Source organism: Symphodus melops (assembly GCF_947650265.1).
Source record: "Symphodus melops genome assembly, chromosome: 1".
NCBI classification, from domain to species: Eukaryota; Metazoa; Chordata; class Actinopteri; order Labriformes; family Labridae; genus Symphodus; species Symphodus melops.
Genome location: NC_136691.1, coordinates 18731043 through 18745974, shown reverse-complemented (window position 1 = coordinate 18745974; position 14932 = coordinate 18731043). Strand labels below are relative to the sequence as shown.

The 14932-nt window shown below is 39.3% G+C and overlaps 1 protein-coding gene and 1 long non-coding RNA gene across 2 annotated transcripts in view; one reads left to right on the top strand and one right to left on the bottom strand.

Annotated features, from left to right (window-relative positions):
- LOC306830190 overlaps positions 1 to 14932 on the bottom strand; it is a 332171-nt gene that overhangs the window by 207396 nt on the left and 109843 nt on the right. The window lies entirely within an intron of this gene.
- LOC306835256 (alpha-1-antitrypsin homolog) lies at positions 4321 to 10480 on the top strand. Its single transcript, XM_079361695.1, has 6 exons — positions 4321 to 4373; positions 4696 to 5296; positions 5571 to 5835; positions 7571 to 7718; positions 7931 to 8295; positions 10244 to 10480. Exons 2-5 carry the CDS (start codon positions 4705 to 4707, stop codon positions 8120 to 8122), a joined length of 1197 nt encoding a protein of 398 aa, XP_079217821.1. The 5' UTR covers positions 4321 to 4373; positions 4696 to 4704; the 3' UTR covers positions 8123 to 8295; positions 10244 to 10480.

Here is a 14932-nt window from a genome sequence, read left to right as displayed (position 1 = left end):
CATTACATTGGCGCTCCATTGCAACGTTCAGTCTTTTCTTGATTTCACACTCTAATCATCTATAACCAGTTCTGTATATTTTCCAACACCAATTAAGGAAAATACATTTAGGAAAGTAATCAACATTTGTTTAATCGCGCTATTAAGTTAAATGTACATTATGGGTCTAGTTATGAGCTACTTTTGATTTTTCTTGTCGTATAAATGAACTGTACTTTATTGTTTTGCAATTTTCAACGCCCAAAGCACATATCACTACATCATGATTGTATGAACCTTGTAAAGGCTGTAACTATGTTTGGATATTTTTAAGCTTACACACGTGAATATGTACAATTGTAGCACCGATTTTATGATCAAAATTGCCCTGTTTTGAATTTAGTGGGGTTTTTTACCCGTCATATCAGATGGACTGACGTGCCATGACTCTTTGGACACAGGGCAGAAAAAGAGGCAGCTCCTTGTTAATTTTTAATAGATCTGTCAGAAAGGTCTCTTTAATCAATTATAACAGGACATTTCTGCTAAACTGCAGTACAAGGGGAATTTGTTAAGAAGTGGCTTTCATAGGAATATGCTGAATGCATTATATGCTGTAACCAATCAGGAGCTGAGACAAAAAACTAAACGACATTTGGAATTTATTACTGTTACATAAAGCTTAAAGTTGGTGGTGATAAATTGTATGAAAAAAGGGACAGGTGATGCAATATATAACAGTCAGCTTTAGTCTTTTAATTAATGACATTAGCAGATTAGATTATTTACATGGTTGTTGTTTTCTGTCAGTAAATGGACTTGGAAGACTTCTAGTTTTCTGACTACTCAAAGCACTTTTACACTGCATCTCACACCTATTCATTTCAATTAAATTCAATTCAAAAAATGTATTTGTCCCTGGGGGGCAATTCAAGGGCACACAGAACAAGTGCAACTATACTAAAAAATGTAACCAAGACACAGAGTCAACAAAAAATTAAAGTGTCACAAAAGAAGAGTCAAGATGTTAGTGCGAAGTTAAAATACTAAATTACAAAGTTAGACTCACACACCAGTTGTTTCTGTGTAGTGAGAGCATCAGAAGTAACTAATCCCATTCATACGTAGATAGATAGATAGATAGATAGATAGATAGATAGATACTTTATTGATTCCGAGGGAAATTCAAACCCAAGGACACATTGGACATGTTCATGCAGGAGCTGGGGATCGAACCCAACTCTACCCACTAATCCGCATCTGCCCATGGCCTACTTTCTATAGTTGATTATTTATGGGGGACTTAAAATAAGTTAGGGGTCCTTACTAATTGTACAATTGAAAAAATGAAATTGCCACAATGATGGCTCGAGTCAGTTTTAATACCACAAGTTGTCTTCTCCCAATGCTCAACTTTACAACTTATGAAAGACTGAAAGCTGAAGCTGCTACCTGAAAATACACTTTACTTTCAGAACACTGGCCTCCTCCACGACCCTGAAACAGAGCCAGCTAATCTACAGCTTGGACTCTAACTTAAAGACACTGACTTCCTCCTCCTGGTTCCTCCACAGGTGACCAACCAGCCATTATGGCCATAGATGAGCAAAACGACCACCTAGTGCTCATTTAAGCCTGATTTTGTTCACCTGTGCTGCCTGCTGGAAAAGCTTGATTGGAACATGACTGCAGGAGGAAGACGATGCCCTGCAGTCACACACCTTTAAAAAGCTTGGTCAGTATGCTGTGTTCTGAGGCTTTCGTTTTTTTGTTCGGCTGGGGCAGGTGTAAGTATTTTTATTTGTTGACACACACTCACATTAGGTTTTGTATTTGTTTAGAAACACTAGGTTTAGGGGTGCTGTTTGTTGTTCTGTTGTTTGATTTGATTAGTTGGTGTAGTTAGGTTTTCTTTTCATTTATTTCAGAATTTAGACTTAGTATGTAAAACATTTATTTTACCACATTTATTTCACAGTTTGCTTCTTTCTTAATAAAGAACTTTAATTTACCAAAACAAACTGGACTTATGTTACTTCCCTTTCCCTCGAGTCGGGTCTTAACACTCCCTCTGCTTGATGTTATGATATACCACTTGGTAAAGAAAAAAGTGGATGTCTGCCTGAAGCATTTCATTAACTTTCATTTATTTTACTACTATATATTTAGTGAATTGCCTAAGTCATAGACTAAAAGTCCATTTAAGAGCATTGGGGAGAGGAGCACAGCATATCATTGTTTTAGCTTACTGGTTGACATTAATGGACGAATGTGTAAATGGCAGTGACAGCAGCCAATGATATTTTCTGGCTATTACATCAAGTGTGTATCTCTGACTGTCAACAGACACGTTTCAATCAAGTTTTCTACACAGTGAGATCAGAGGCCTATACTACGAAGAAGGATTTGAGCTTAGCGAGGTAACTTCAGGGTTAAGTCTGGGTTTACTTGGTTATATCACCACGGTAACTTGTGCTGCACACCTAACCTCCTCCGGAGCAGGTTATGTTGGAGATGAGAGATCAACTTTGAGAATCTCCGCCCACTGACCAATCAGATGTTTTGATCGTGGAGTTCCCGGAACTGATCGAGGGGGGGAGGACACTTCATGTGTCCCGCATGATTTTACACTAGACTATAGTCCGTTTAGTTCATGATTATTTTTCACTGATATCCTTAAACAGAGACTGAAGAAAGCACCGCAACATTTTAGTTGAAGATGAACAATTACGAATATTTTCTTGTGGCTTTGAATTGTATTTTCATTAAAGTTAAATTTCTCAAAGTTGCTCTGTTTGTGATGGTCAGAGCTGCAGTTTACATAAAACTTCTAAAACCTTTTCTACTCTTCACTTTAAAGAGTCAGAGCAACACATTCAGTTCAGAGAAGAAACGGTTTACAGTCAGTTCTAAGGTGAACTAATGATGGGACAGATATAAGCTGCCGTTTTTACTCGCAGATTTTCCTTTTTCATTTGTCCTTCCTGCACTTGTTACTGCAGCTGTGTCTCTTGGAGGCCTGTTTGTCTTAACATATTTATATTGTTAATATAGTTTGCAGTTTGTGTAAATCTAATGGTTGTAGATATGACGATCTGCTGACGATCTGCTGGTGATGATTGTGATAGGTTAAATGACGCTAACTCCGCCCCTTTTACGTGAACGCGCTCTTGGCAACCCTGGGCTGACGGATCAGGTTGATAACCGGCGTCGTGGGACTGATAATCACGATCTCGTATGTCAGGGTTTGTCAAGCCAGATAACCCAAAGAGACCCTGGATATGTTGAACTCCCTTCGTACCATAGGCCTCAGTTCAAACAGAAGTGATTCCACACGGTGTGTTTGTTCCTCTGCTTGTTTTGTTTTGAGTATGCACGCCAGAATCTCTGTGCGAATTAAGCCTGCTGACATTATTGTATCTAACTCCCCTTTCTTTGTCATCATGTGGTCCAGCTTAGCTGCACAAGGACAGAGCACATTGACCATTGCAACCGATTGACTACGTCATTTATTGAAAGAAGTTTCTTCAAACTGACTACACACAGCTTCATAATGTTGTTGCAGCAGAGGCTCAGTGTTCTTGAAAAAAAAAAATATATATATCAATATGTTCTTACCCATAGCCTTGTAGCTTAATGCCACATTACTTACTTATTGGCATGGGCTCAAAGATGATAGATTCTACAATTACTTTAATTTCTCTCCTATGACTCTGACTTGTAATGTATTGTTTCTGGTATTTTGGCAACTCAAAAGGAGAACAAGGACACAGGACGTTTACAATTAAAATGCAGTTCGTCCTGAGAGGCAAACCGTTCCAAAGGGTCCACGTAGGAAACTAAAACTCAATAGCTGAGACATAAACAGAAGGGCAAGTCTTCAGGATTTAAAGCTTGAAAGCTAAGTAAGGGGAGGTGTTTTGTATTTAAGTGACAGTGTAAGACTTCAGCGTAAGTTAACTGTAAGTGAATAGTCTCCTCTCTCTGTGCTACTGTTGCCTGAATTTTCGATGTTTTCAATGATAACATTTAGGCTGTTGAATGATTCAAGATACAGGTTTGGGCCTTTTACGTCCAGAATGTGAACAGCTCTTTTTCAGAGATGGATTGAAACAAAATGACTTACTTCATATTGTCATCAAAAGTCTCCAATTTGTTTTTATAGTCATGTGGCCATTACTGTCATCCATGTGTATATAAACTTTAGTCCAAAAATCTGCCTACTCAACACAAATACTAATCACATGTTGTGTTTGTGATGTTGAATTTTCAGTTACAGGAAAGAGGAGGCTGCTCCTGGTTAATTTTTAACAGATCTGTTTGCTGTGACTCTAAGATCAACAGAATATCATATCAAAGTTTCTGCTAAGCAGCACTGAAGAGGACATTGATTGGTAAGAGTGGACCTCCTCTGAATGCCTGCTTGGAGAACTTAAATTTAAGAAGTGAGATGCATTTGTATTTAGTATTGGAAGTGAACGATTGAGAATATGGTGACAGAATTTGTGACAGTGGAAGTGTAAAGATCAAAGAACATCGTGGTTAAATTTGTCAAGCTGTCGTTGACTTAACCCTTTTCATTCTCAATGTTATTATGTACAGTGTTTCCACATTATCTCATGTCACATTTTTTGTGACTGATCAATTAATTAACTTTTCGAGTGACATGAAAAGGACAACCTACTAAAAACGTTCTTCTCTCTGTCATGTTGACAGGCTGTGAAGATGTGTGCTATAGCCAGTGTTTGTGCACTTGCAGCACTGCTGCTGGCTGCAGCCTGGGCAGACCCTCACAGCCATACTGGAGCTATTTCCGACAACAAGCTGTCCTCTACCAATGCTGACTTTGCTTTTGCCCTCTACAAAAGTCTGAACGCCAAAGCCGATCCTGGACAGAACATCTTCTTCTCACCGTTGGGCATCTCCACCGCCCTGTCAATGATCTCTGCAGGGGCTCGAGGGGAAACCCACAGCCAGCTTTTCTCCAGCCTGGGCTACAGTGCCTTCAACCAAACCCAGGTCAATGAAGCGTACAAGTATCTCTTTGACATCTATGGACACAGTCAGGAGAATCTTCAGCTGGACGTTGGAAATGCTGCTGCAGTGCGTTCTGGCTTCAATCCTCTGGAGAAGTTCCTGAACGATGTTAAGCTGTTCTACCAAGGTGAGATCTTCAATGTCAGTACCAATCCCTCTGAGGCTGAAGCTGAGATCAACAGATTCATTGCAAATAAAACCCGGGACAAGATCAAAGATATGGTGAAGGACCTGGATCCTGATATGGCCATGGTGCTGATTAACTACGTCTACTTTAAAGGTAAGAAGCAAGTTTGAATTTGTGATTTTTTTTTTCTCTGTAAACCAAGATGGACACACACACACACACACACACACACACACACACACACACACACACACACACACACACACACACACACACACACACACACACACACACACACACACACACACACACACACACACACACACACACACACACGTCACAGGGAAATAATTAAAAAAACATTTTGATGATGATAGATTTTTAGTCATATCTGCTGTTAATAAAAATGATCTTTGTGGTTGTACAGGAATGTGGGAGAAACCTTTCAACATTGACATGACACATAAGCAGGACTTCCATGTGAACAAAACAACCAAAGGGACTGTCGACATGATGACAAGAACCGGCTACTACAAGCTGGCTCAAGTAAACCACGCCACTGTTGTCACGCTGCCGTACAAAGGCAACACCTCCATGATGATCATCCTGCCTGATGAAGACAAGATGAAGGAGGTGGAGGGCTTGATCAACAAGGACTACATCAGACACTTGCAAGACTCGCTCAGAATGGGGTAGGTAGATTTGAATTCATTGGTTAGTCATAGATTAAGTTTGTCAAAGAGGATAACCAAGGTCCAGTTGTCTTTTTGATAATTACATAAACAGGGCCGATTGAGGAAAGGTCGACTGGAACAGATATCTTTATAACTGCAATGTAAACTAAATTTCATTAGTTTGGATTTGGAAAATCTTTATTGTCCCTGAGGGGAAATTTGGTTTGCAGCAGAGGTCCATACAGGCAATAGATTCATAAAAACAGCACAATAACATAGATACATACATACTGTTGGTCCAGCCAGGATGACAAAGTTCAGGCTGTGTCCCTTTGGAGAACCATGACAAAAGACTCTTAATAATTAAATAAACCTATTAAAATTATTTTGACAACTAAATTTTACATTATAAAAAACCCAACCTAATCGTTGGTCAGGTATTCGCTCCTGAACACCCCAACAATACATACATTTAAAAGAAAAATACCATGGAAATCATCATGATTGACGTGAGTGAGATGAGAGACAGAAAGACCAGCAGTACATAGTAAAAATTTACATGCAACAATGTCAACAGGCTCATTTAAAAACCCATCGGCTCATGGGCCACATGACCTCAGTTATCTAGATTTAGATCTCCTAACATAAGTGAACCTCCTCCCTGTCGGCAGAAGTCTGAACTCTGCATGCAGGGTGTGCTGAGGGTCTTCCAAGATGGCCTTTGCCTTCTGAGTGGCTCTTGCTTGAAAAATAGGGCAAATGCCCGGTTCACACGGCAGGATTTTAAAATTGTCGGCCGATTTCCCAAACTTTAGAGACCACACACATGGCGATAAATAATCAGAGGTTTTACTGTGTTGGTTGTACAGTGTGTGGTGTGCGGCCACACGGCAACATCAACACACCAACCGATTTCACTCGCGAACGTCCCCCGATCAGACTGGAACTCTCGCAAAACCTCTCGAGATCCATTTGTTGATTCCAGAGTCAACAAATGGACAAAGAGGATGCAATAGGGATCGTTTGTGCTGTTTTTATCTGGAAAAACAAGTTTTAAAAAGAGGCATTGGTCAAAGAGTGGAGACAACAGGAGCATGAACTGTACTTGCTAGATGATGACATGGAGATGAGTTGTTGTTGTTTTGCTCCCGGTGTTTCCTCGCCACTACGTCACCTTGCTTTCTGATTTGCTACAGTCAACAGATGTCACATCACTCTACACTCCTAAGAATCATGAACCACAGGACACATTATCAGTAGTGTTCCTTGTAAAGTGTAAAGTGACCATCAGTATTTACTAATCCATTCCCCCACTTGGAGTAAGTATCTTGCCCAGGGACACATCGGACATGTACCTGCAGGAGCTTGGGTTTGAATCCCAAATCTTCTGGTTGAAGACGACTGATACCACTGATCCACATATTTAGGATACATTTCTGTTGCGGGGGATTTTTTACCACCAATTCAAACTTGTTGTGTTTAAATGTTTGTTTATTTGATGTTTTGAGAATTGTCTGTATGTCATTTTGTTTAACTTTGACTGTGATTGTGTTAATTTTGAACTGATTTTGCTTGATTATTAATCTAAAAGTTTGGCACCTGGCAAGAACTGTTTATAATGGGTAACACACACATTAATGTCTTTGAGGAGCTGATGAAAGTTTTTGGTTGAAAAGTGATCGTTTCTATCAGCAGCTCTTTATCCTTTATTGTGTGTGCTGACGTTTTGCAATCGGTGTCCTTTGTTTCTCAGCTATATAAAGCTGTACCTGCCAAAATTTTCCGTCTCTGCTGAAGCTGCCCTGGAGAGCACCCTGAAAGAAATGGGCATAACCAATGCTTTTGAGAACAATGCAGATTTCTCTGGTATATCTGAAGAGTTCAAGCTTAAAATCTCAAAGGTAGGAGACCAGTTGTTTGTTCAGATGTCCAGGAATATTGCAGACTTGATATATTTGATATACTATTACCTTATCATACTTGATATATACCGTACATGATTGATATATATTTCTACAGGATTCTGATAATACTGTACCTTGTCTGAGAAAGATCTCTGAGTTATGTTCATATAACATGACTGTAATAAGTCTTCCTTCTTTATTCTTTACAGGCGTCTCACAAGGCTATGCTGAGTGTCACTGAGATGGGAACAGAGGCAGCAGCTGCCAGCTTTGTGGAGTTTGTATACTACACTGTGCCTTCATTCATCACTATCAACAGACCCTTTCTGGTTTTCATCTTGGAAAAATCCACTGGAAGCATCCTCTTCATGGGCAAGGTCAACGACCCCACAGCCAAGTGAAGACATGCACACTTGGAAATTAGCAATCTTGATCAAAAGTGTCATCTTAAATTTACAAACCCCTCAATTATGAGAAAAGTCCATTCCCCCATCTTTAGCCTGCTCCACTTGTAAAAATGTGTCCTCAAACAGGCCGTTTGGAGATTTTCCCTTCATGACATCAGATCGGTATGGTGCAAGAAAGCACAAGCCACCCAAGTCTTTCCAGAGGTTCGTAGTCAAACACAGCTCATTTGCATTTAAAACTACCGACACAAAAAAAGCCTGTTGTGAGCAGGGCTCAAATAGAGAAGTTTATAGGCATGATTAAATACAGGATCAGATCAGATTTATAGTGAGGATCTTCAAGAACAAGTTTTGAGGAGCTCTAAGGCTTTTTGTCTACCCTTTGACAGGTTAAGGTTCTTTAATGGGATAATTTGTTACTTTTTTTGTGATAAATTTTTTTATTTGGATTTTTATGTTTCCCATGATGGGGGGGAGCATCCCCACAACAAAGTAATTAGTCACAAAAAAAGGACAATCGGAGTACATAAGTTCCTATTTGCCAAACACAAAGACCTTCACCACCATCAGGGAAGCCTTGTAAGAAATGAGTCATTCAGTTGCCTGCTCCCCCACCCACCAGACCTCTTCCCTCCCCCACACCCACCCACCCCTCTCCACACTCACACCCCTCCCCTTACCCACATCCAACACGGTGACCAAGGCAGAGGAATAACATCAAACAAATTGGAAAAAAAAAGAAAGAGAAAAGGGACAGACCAACAAAAAGACACAAAATACACCCCACTACTAACCCCCTCCCCCTTCCATCCAGGAACTCCATAGTCTACACATCTACCAAAACATTCATCTTTGATAAGTGATCAGAAAAAAAGGATCATAACCAAATAGAAAATAAAAGAAATAACAACTAAGCAGCTGCAATCTCCTCCATCAACATGGTATCCACAGAGATTGCATAAGTTAAATACATAAGTTGAATGTACATGAGCATAACTGAAAATTTGTTACTTTTTTTCTTTAAAATGAAGTTGATATATTTTGGTAACAGACGACTGAGCTTACAAAACAAGGCATTAAGGTCTAGATTCTCAGCAAGTTCGCAAAAAGAGAAAGACAGGAAGATGTACTTGACATTAAACACCAACAACAACAGAGTGTTTGATCCAAAACAATGAAATAAAATATATTTGCAGAATAATTATTTAAACAATTGAATTGAATTGGAACAAGTCGGTCTTTTGCTGAAACAAAATTAAATAATTGCCCTAAAAGGAAATAAAACATTTGGTTTATTGTTGTTGGACAGCAGGTCATCAAATACATTATGTGCTTGTAATCAAACTGAAATGTATGACCTGCCAATCCAGTTTCTAAGATAATTCACGTGTTATTATGAATCCAGCCTTGTGAATTAGCAGGACCATCAAACGGTTTTCTGGTTAAAAACACTTTTATGATACTTTGCATTTGATAACCTGATGGACGTAACCCCCATGTGACTCATCACCCTTTGACCCGTCAAAAGTGTTTGAGTGTTTAGACAACCAGCACACTTTGTCTCCCCTGTCACCACCCACACACACTGACATCTGTGAGGGACATGAGTAAGTAGTGTCTGAATGACACAGCGGTGTGGGCTGCTCTTCAGAGGTGTAGACAGGCTTCTAGTCTGTCTGCTGTGCAAAAACAGATCCTGATGAGAACAGGGCAGTGCTGAATCTGGTCATAAGCAGCACAGGTGTCTCAGGTCTTTCTTTTTTTCAAAGTTGCTTTTAATTATAGTGAATTTATGGTTTTGCGAGTTAATCTTACAAAACTGTGTCAAACATCATGTACTCAATCTGTAGCGACTTGCGTTAGGAATCGGACAGGTTGCCGGTTCAAGTCCCGGTCAGACTAAAGTATGGTTGTTGGTTTGTTCGCTGGAGAGATGCCAGATCAGTGTCTGAGTACTGCAAAGGAGCCCCTGAACCCCAAACAGCTCTCGCGGGCTACCTGCTGCCCCACTCTGGGTTTGTTTGACATATCTCCATTAATGCATGACCCTATGTTTGTTTGTGCATGTGTGTAATTCAGACCTAATTGTGGGAGAAGCCCGTTTCCCAATAACAGAGTGTTAACCTGAATTTCCCTTTAGGAATTTATAAAGTAGAAAAAATATATGAATACAAACATTTTAATAAAATGTAATCCTTAACATTGATACGTGTTTTTCTCAAAGATCCTGCAGTAGGTTAATTTCTGTGCAGTCAAACGTTTTTTTGACATCCAATAAAGTAAATAGGTAGTTACACATCAGTTTACACTTGTACAGCATGTGCAGGAAAAAAGTAAAGCAGAAATATTTAGGCCTTTTCCTGTTGACTGGTTTTCCCTGTGTGTCATTAATTCCTCCTCTATGTTAACAGATAGAACATGGTGCTAACTTCAACTTAAAGTACAAATCTAAGACATTTTTCTGGAATATGGATCATAGTTACTTCTTATCATTTTGATTCATTTTCAAGTGTTCAGTTTTCTTAGAAGTTTCTTTTTCTAACTTTAAGTGTTTCTCTGTGGGGAAACAATCTCTGACAGACAAACTTCCGCCACTACATTTCTTCACTGTAAGGGGTATGAAAATATATATTAAATGTGCAAGGCATGTCGTTTTCAAATATTTTCCCAATGATTCACATTAAAAGTGAAGAACCAGCAGAGTAATGTCCCAGTGACCATGAAGATAAGTCGGTCCTGTATCATCCAGATTTCAAGTCTGAGCGTTGATTTTTAGGGTTATTTAGATGTTTGTGGACCAAATGTCCAAGGCCATTTTCCATGACCATTCTGTTCCTCTGCAGCAGGGTCAGGATAGGAGGTCCCTCAAACCTTTAACAGGGAGCTAAGTTAAAGGAAGCACTCTGGCTGGAACATAGGTGTATTTCCTTCAAGTAAAATATAATTCTTAGAGGATCTAATAATGACATCTGAATTTTTTTTTTTTTTTGTTTTAACTGGACATTTGCTCTTATTATGTAAGACTTCTGAGGAGCTGTGCAGTGTTGATTCACTGTTTTTTCCACAGTTTTCAGACAATGATATTTATGTACAACACTGTTAGAGTAATAAACTTTTTTACTTATATTCATGTGTGATTTTAATGTGCTCATTGCCGTAATGTATTGTTGGATAAATCAGATAAGAAGGTTTGATCACCCAGTACAAAGGAATGGTTTGATATCCACAGTATGAAGCATTTTCCTTACGTTAACATTATACCAGTTATTTTGTCATGTTTTATTTTAAGTTTCTGTGTGAGCCTGGGCAGTTAATCTCTTTAATGATCATCTCCTTAAAAGGAATTGTCTACGCAGACTAGATGTCAGGTTCTTGATGAGACACAGGTAGAAAGTGTCTTACCCTGCAGATTGGAGAAAAGGATGCTGGAGTATGATGCACCAATGAGAGAAAGGAAACCGCACATCTGAAAATGCATTATTTGGCTAGATATTCTCTGTCTAGAGTATAAAAGGGTTCAGGGAAAAATCGCCGGGGCTCAGACTTCGCGAACTGATCCAGCATCTGTCTGTCGTCAGGGACGCGTAGTGTTGAACCCAGAGACTCTGTAACTTGCCTTCTTGATTCATCTGGTTAATAAACTCAGTTAACCTGAAAGAAACGTCTTCAGTCATTCCTCTGATCCCATCAAAAATAATGCACAGAGAGATTCAAGGTAATTATTTAAATATAATTTACAAAGTTTAGGGCTTTTATCTAACACCACCCATCAGATATAATCAGTGTTATGTACACTATGAGGATCAGCAGCCAAGGATAGGCTTTCAGAGTCTTAAATACAGCAATCGCGTATTTTTATGCTTTATTGGTGATAGATAGATAGACAGACGCTGCCCCTACATCACACTGTGGACAGTATCACCACCTAGTGTACATACTATATATTATTACAGCATAATGTACATTATGGGTCTAGTTATGAGCTACTTTTGATTTTTCTTGTAGTATAAATGAACTGTACTTAATTATTTTGCAATTTTCAAACATTCTAACCCCCAAAGCACCTATCACTACATCATGATTGTATTAACCTTGTAAAGGCTGTAACTATGTTTGGATATTTTTAAGCTTACACACATGAATATGTACAATTGTAGCACCAATTTTATGATCAAAATTGCCCTGTTTTGAATTTAGTGGGGTTTTTTACCCGTCATATCAGATGGACTGACGTGCCATGACTCTTTGGACACAGGGCAGAAAAAGAGGCAGCTCCTTGTTAATTTTTAATAGATCTGTCAGAAAGGTCTCTTTAATCAATTATAACAGGACATTTCTGCTAAACTGCAGTACAAGGGGAATTTGTTAAGAAGTGGCTTTCATAGGAATATATGCTGTAACCAATCAGGAGCTGAGACAAAAAACTAAACGACATTTGGAATTTATTACTGTTACATAAAGCTTAAAGTTGGTGGTGATAAATTGCATGAAAAAAGGGACAGGTGATGCAATATATAACAGTCAGCTTTAGTCTTTTAATTAATGACATTAGCAGATTAGATTATTTACATGGTTGTTGTTTTCTGTCAGTAAATGGACTTGGAAGACTTCTAGTTTTCTGACGACTCAAAGCGCTTTTACACTGCATCTCACACCTATTCATTTCAATTAAATTCATTTAAAAAAGATGTATGGATGTATAGATGGATAGATACTTTATTGACTCCGAGGGAAATTCAAACCCAAGGACACATTGGACATGTTCATGCAGGAGCTGGGGATCGAACCCAACTCTACCCACTAATCCGCATCTGCCCATGGCCTACTTTCTATAGTTGATTATTTATGGGGGAAAAATAAGTTAGGGGTCCTTATTAATTGAAATTGCCACAATGATGGCTCAAGTCAGTTTATAGCCACAAGTTGTCTTCTCCCAATGCTCAACTTTACAACTTATGAAAGACTGAAAGCTGAAGCTGCTACCTGAAAATACACTTTACTTTCAGAACTGGCCTCCTCCACGACCCTGAAACAGAGCCAGCTAATCTACAGCTTGGACTCTAACTTAAAGACACTGACTTCCTCCTCCTGGTTCCTCCACAGGTGACCAACCGGCCATTATGGCCATAGATGAGCAAAACGACCACCTAGTGCTCATTAAAGCCTGATTTTGTTCACCTGTGCTGCCTGCTGGAAAAGCTTGACTGGAACGTGACTGCAGGAGGCAATTAACCAATCAGAAGACAGCCCAGCAGCCACACACCTTTAAAAAGCTAGGTCAGCTAGCTATTTTAGCTTACTGGTTGACATTAATGGAAAAATGTGTAAAGGGCAGTGACAGCAGCCAATGATATTTTCTGGTTATGACTTCAAGTGTGTATGTCTGACTGTCAACAGACACGTTTCAATCAAGTTTTCTACACAGTGAGATCAGTTCAAACAGAAGTGATTCCACACGGTGTGTTTGTTCCTCTGCTTGTTTTGTTTTGAGTATGCACGCCAGAATCTCTGTGCGAATTAAGTCTGCTGACATTATTGTATCTAACTCCCCTTTCTTTGTCATCATGTGGTCCAGCTTAGCTGCACAAGGACAGAGCATATTGACCATTGCAACCGATTGACTACATCATGTACTGAAAGAAGTTTTTTTTTCTTCAAACTGACTACACACAGCTTCATAATGTTGTTGCAGCAGAGGCTCAGTGTTCTTGAAAAAATATAATATTCATATTTTCTTACCCATAGCCTTGTAGCTTAATGCCACATTACTTACTTATTGGCATGGGCTCAAATATTATAGATTCTACAATTACTTTAATTTCTCTCCTATGACTCTGACTTGTAATGTATTGTTTCTGGTATTTTGGCAACTCAAAAGGAGAACAAGGACACAGGACGTTTACAATTAAAATGCAGTTCACCTTGTAAAAAAAAAAGAAAAGAAATTAAAACTGCAAGCGGTGATGAAGAGCCCGAAGCACCCCGTACATGTCGGTGCATGTTTCGACCGTGAGACTACGACCGTGGGCGTGCAGCCGCGACACGTGGCCAAGCAGCAGGGTCGTACCGTTTGATTTGTGTAAAAGTCAAAGTTTGACGGTACGCTGTGGCCATGCTCCTTTATGTAGTACAACGGGAGATGTTAAACTTGTATAGAGCACACTGACATTGAGTTTGTGATGATCTGATGAACAAAGTCTTGGGTCATTTTTTATATATAAAAACAAATCTGTAGGACTTCCTGTTGGATTTTGATTATGGGTGCAAGAGAATTTTTTGTAGGACCTGGAAAGGTAAAAAGGGTGCGCCAAGACATCAAAGTTTGATGGCACGCCATAGCCACGCCCTTTAACAAAATAACGTGCAGAGCACATCGGGAGATCTTAAACATGTCTACAACACACTGACACTGAGTTTATGATGATCGGATAAATGCTTTTGTTCTAGTTCGTTCAAATAGGTAACCTGTGAAAAAGGAATTTGAGGAATTTCTTGCATTCAAAAAAATATGGCGGACTTCCTGTTTGGTTATGACTATAGGTGTAACAGGATTTTATGTAGCTCCTGACATGCCTGATGAGCATAAAAAATTTCATGCATGTTGGCCAAAAAAACCTCATAGGGGAGGCCTTTTTGAAAATTTTAAGGGGGCGCCACTGAGTCATTTAGCCACGTCCACAAGAGTCCTTCGCACTGGTCAGTGCTTCGGGCCCTAAATATATGGTCTGCATAAAGAGCATCCTGAGAGGCAAACCGTTCTAAAGGGTCCACGTAGGAAACTAAAACTCAATAGCTGAGACATAA

What these genes read in the sequence shown, in the direction of transcription:
- LOC306835256 (XM_079361695.1), top strand. Translation starts at nt 4,705, where the DNA reads ATGTGTGCTATAGCCAGTGTTTGTGCACTTGCAGCACTGCTGCTGGCT. An exon ending in CAAGACTCGCTCAGAATGGG is followed by an intron (nt 5,836 to 7,570) that starts GTAGGTAGATTT and finishes TTTGTTTCTCAG; the next exon opens with CTATATAAAGCTGTACCTGC. An exon ending in TCAAGCTTAAAATCTCAAAG is followed by an intron (nt 7,719 to 7,930) that starts GTAGGAGACCAG and finishes TATTCTTTACAG; the next exon opens with GCGTCTCACAAGGCTATGCT.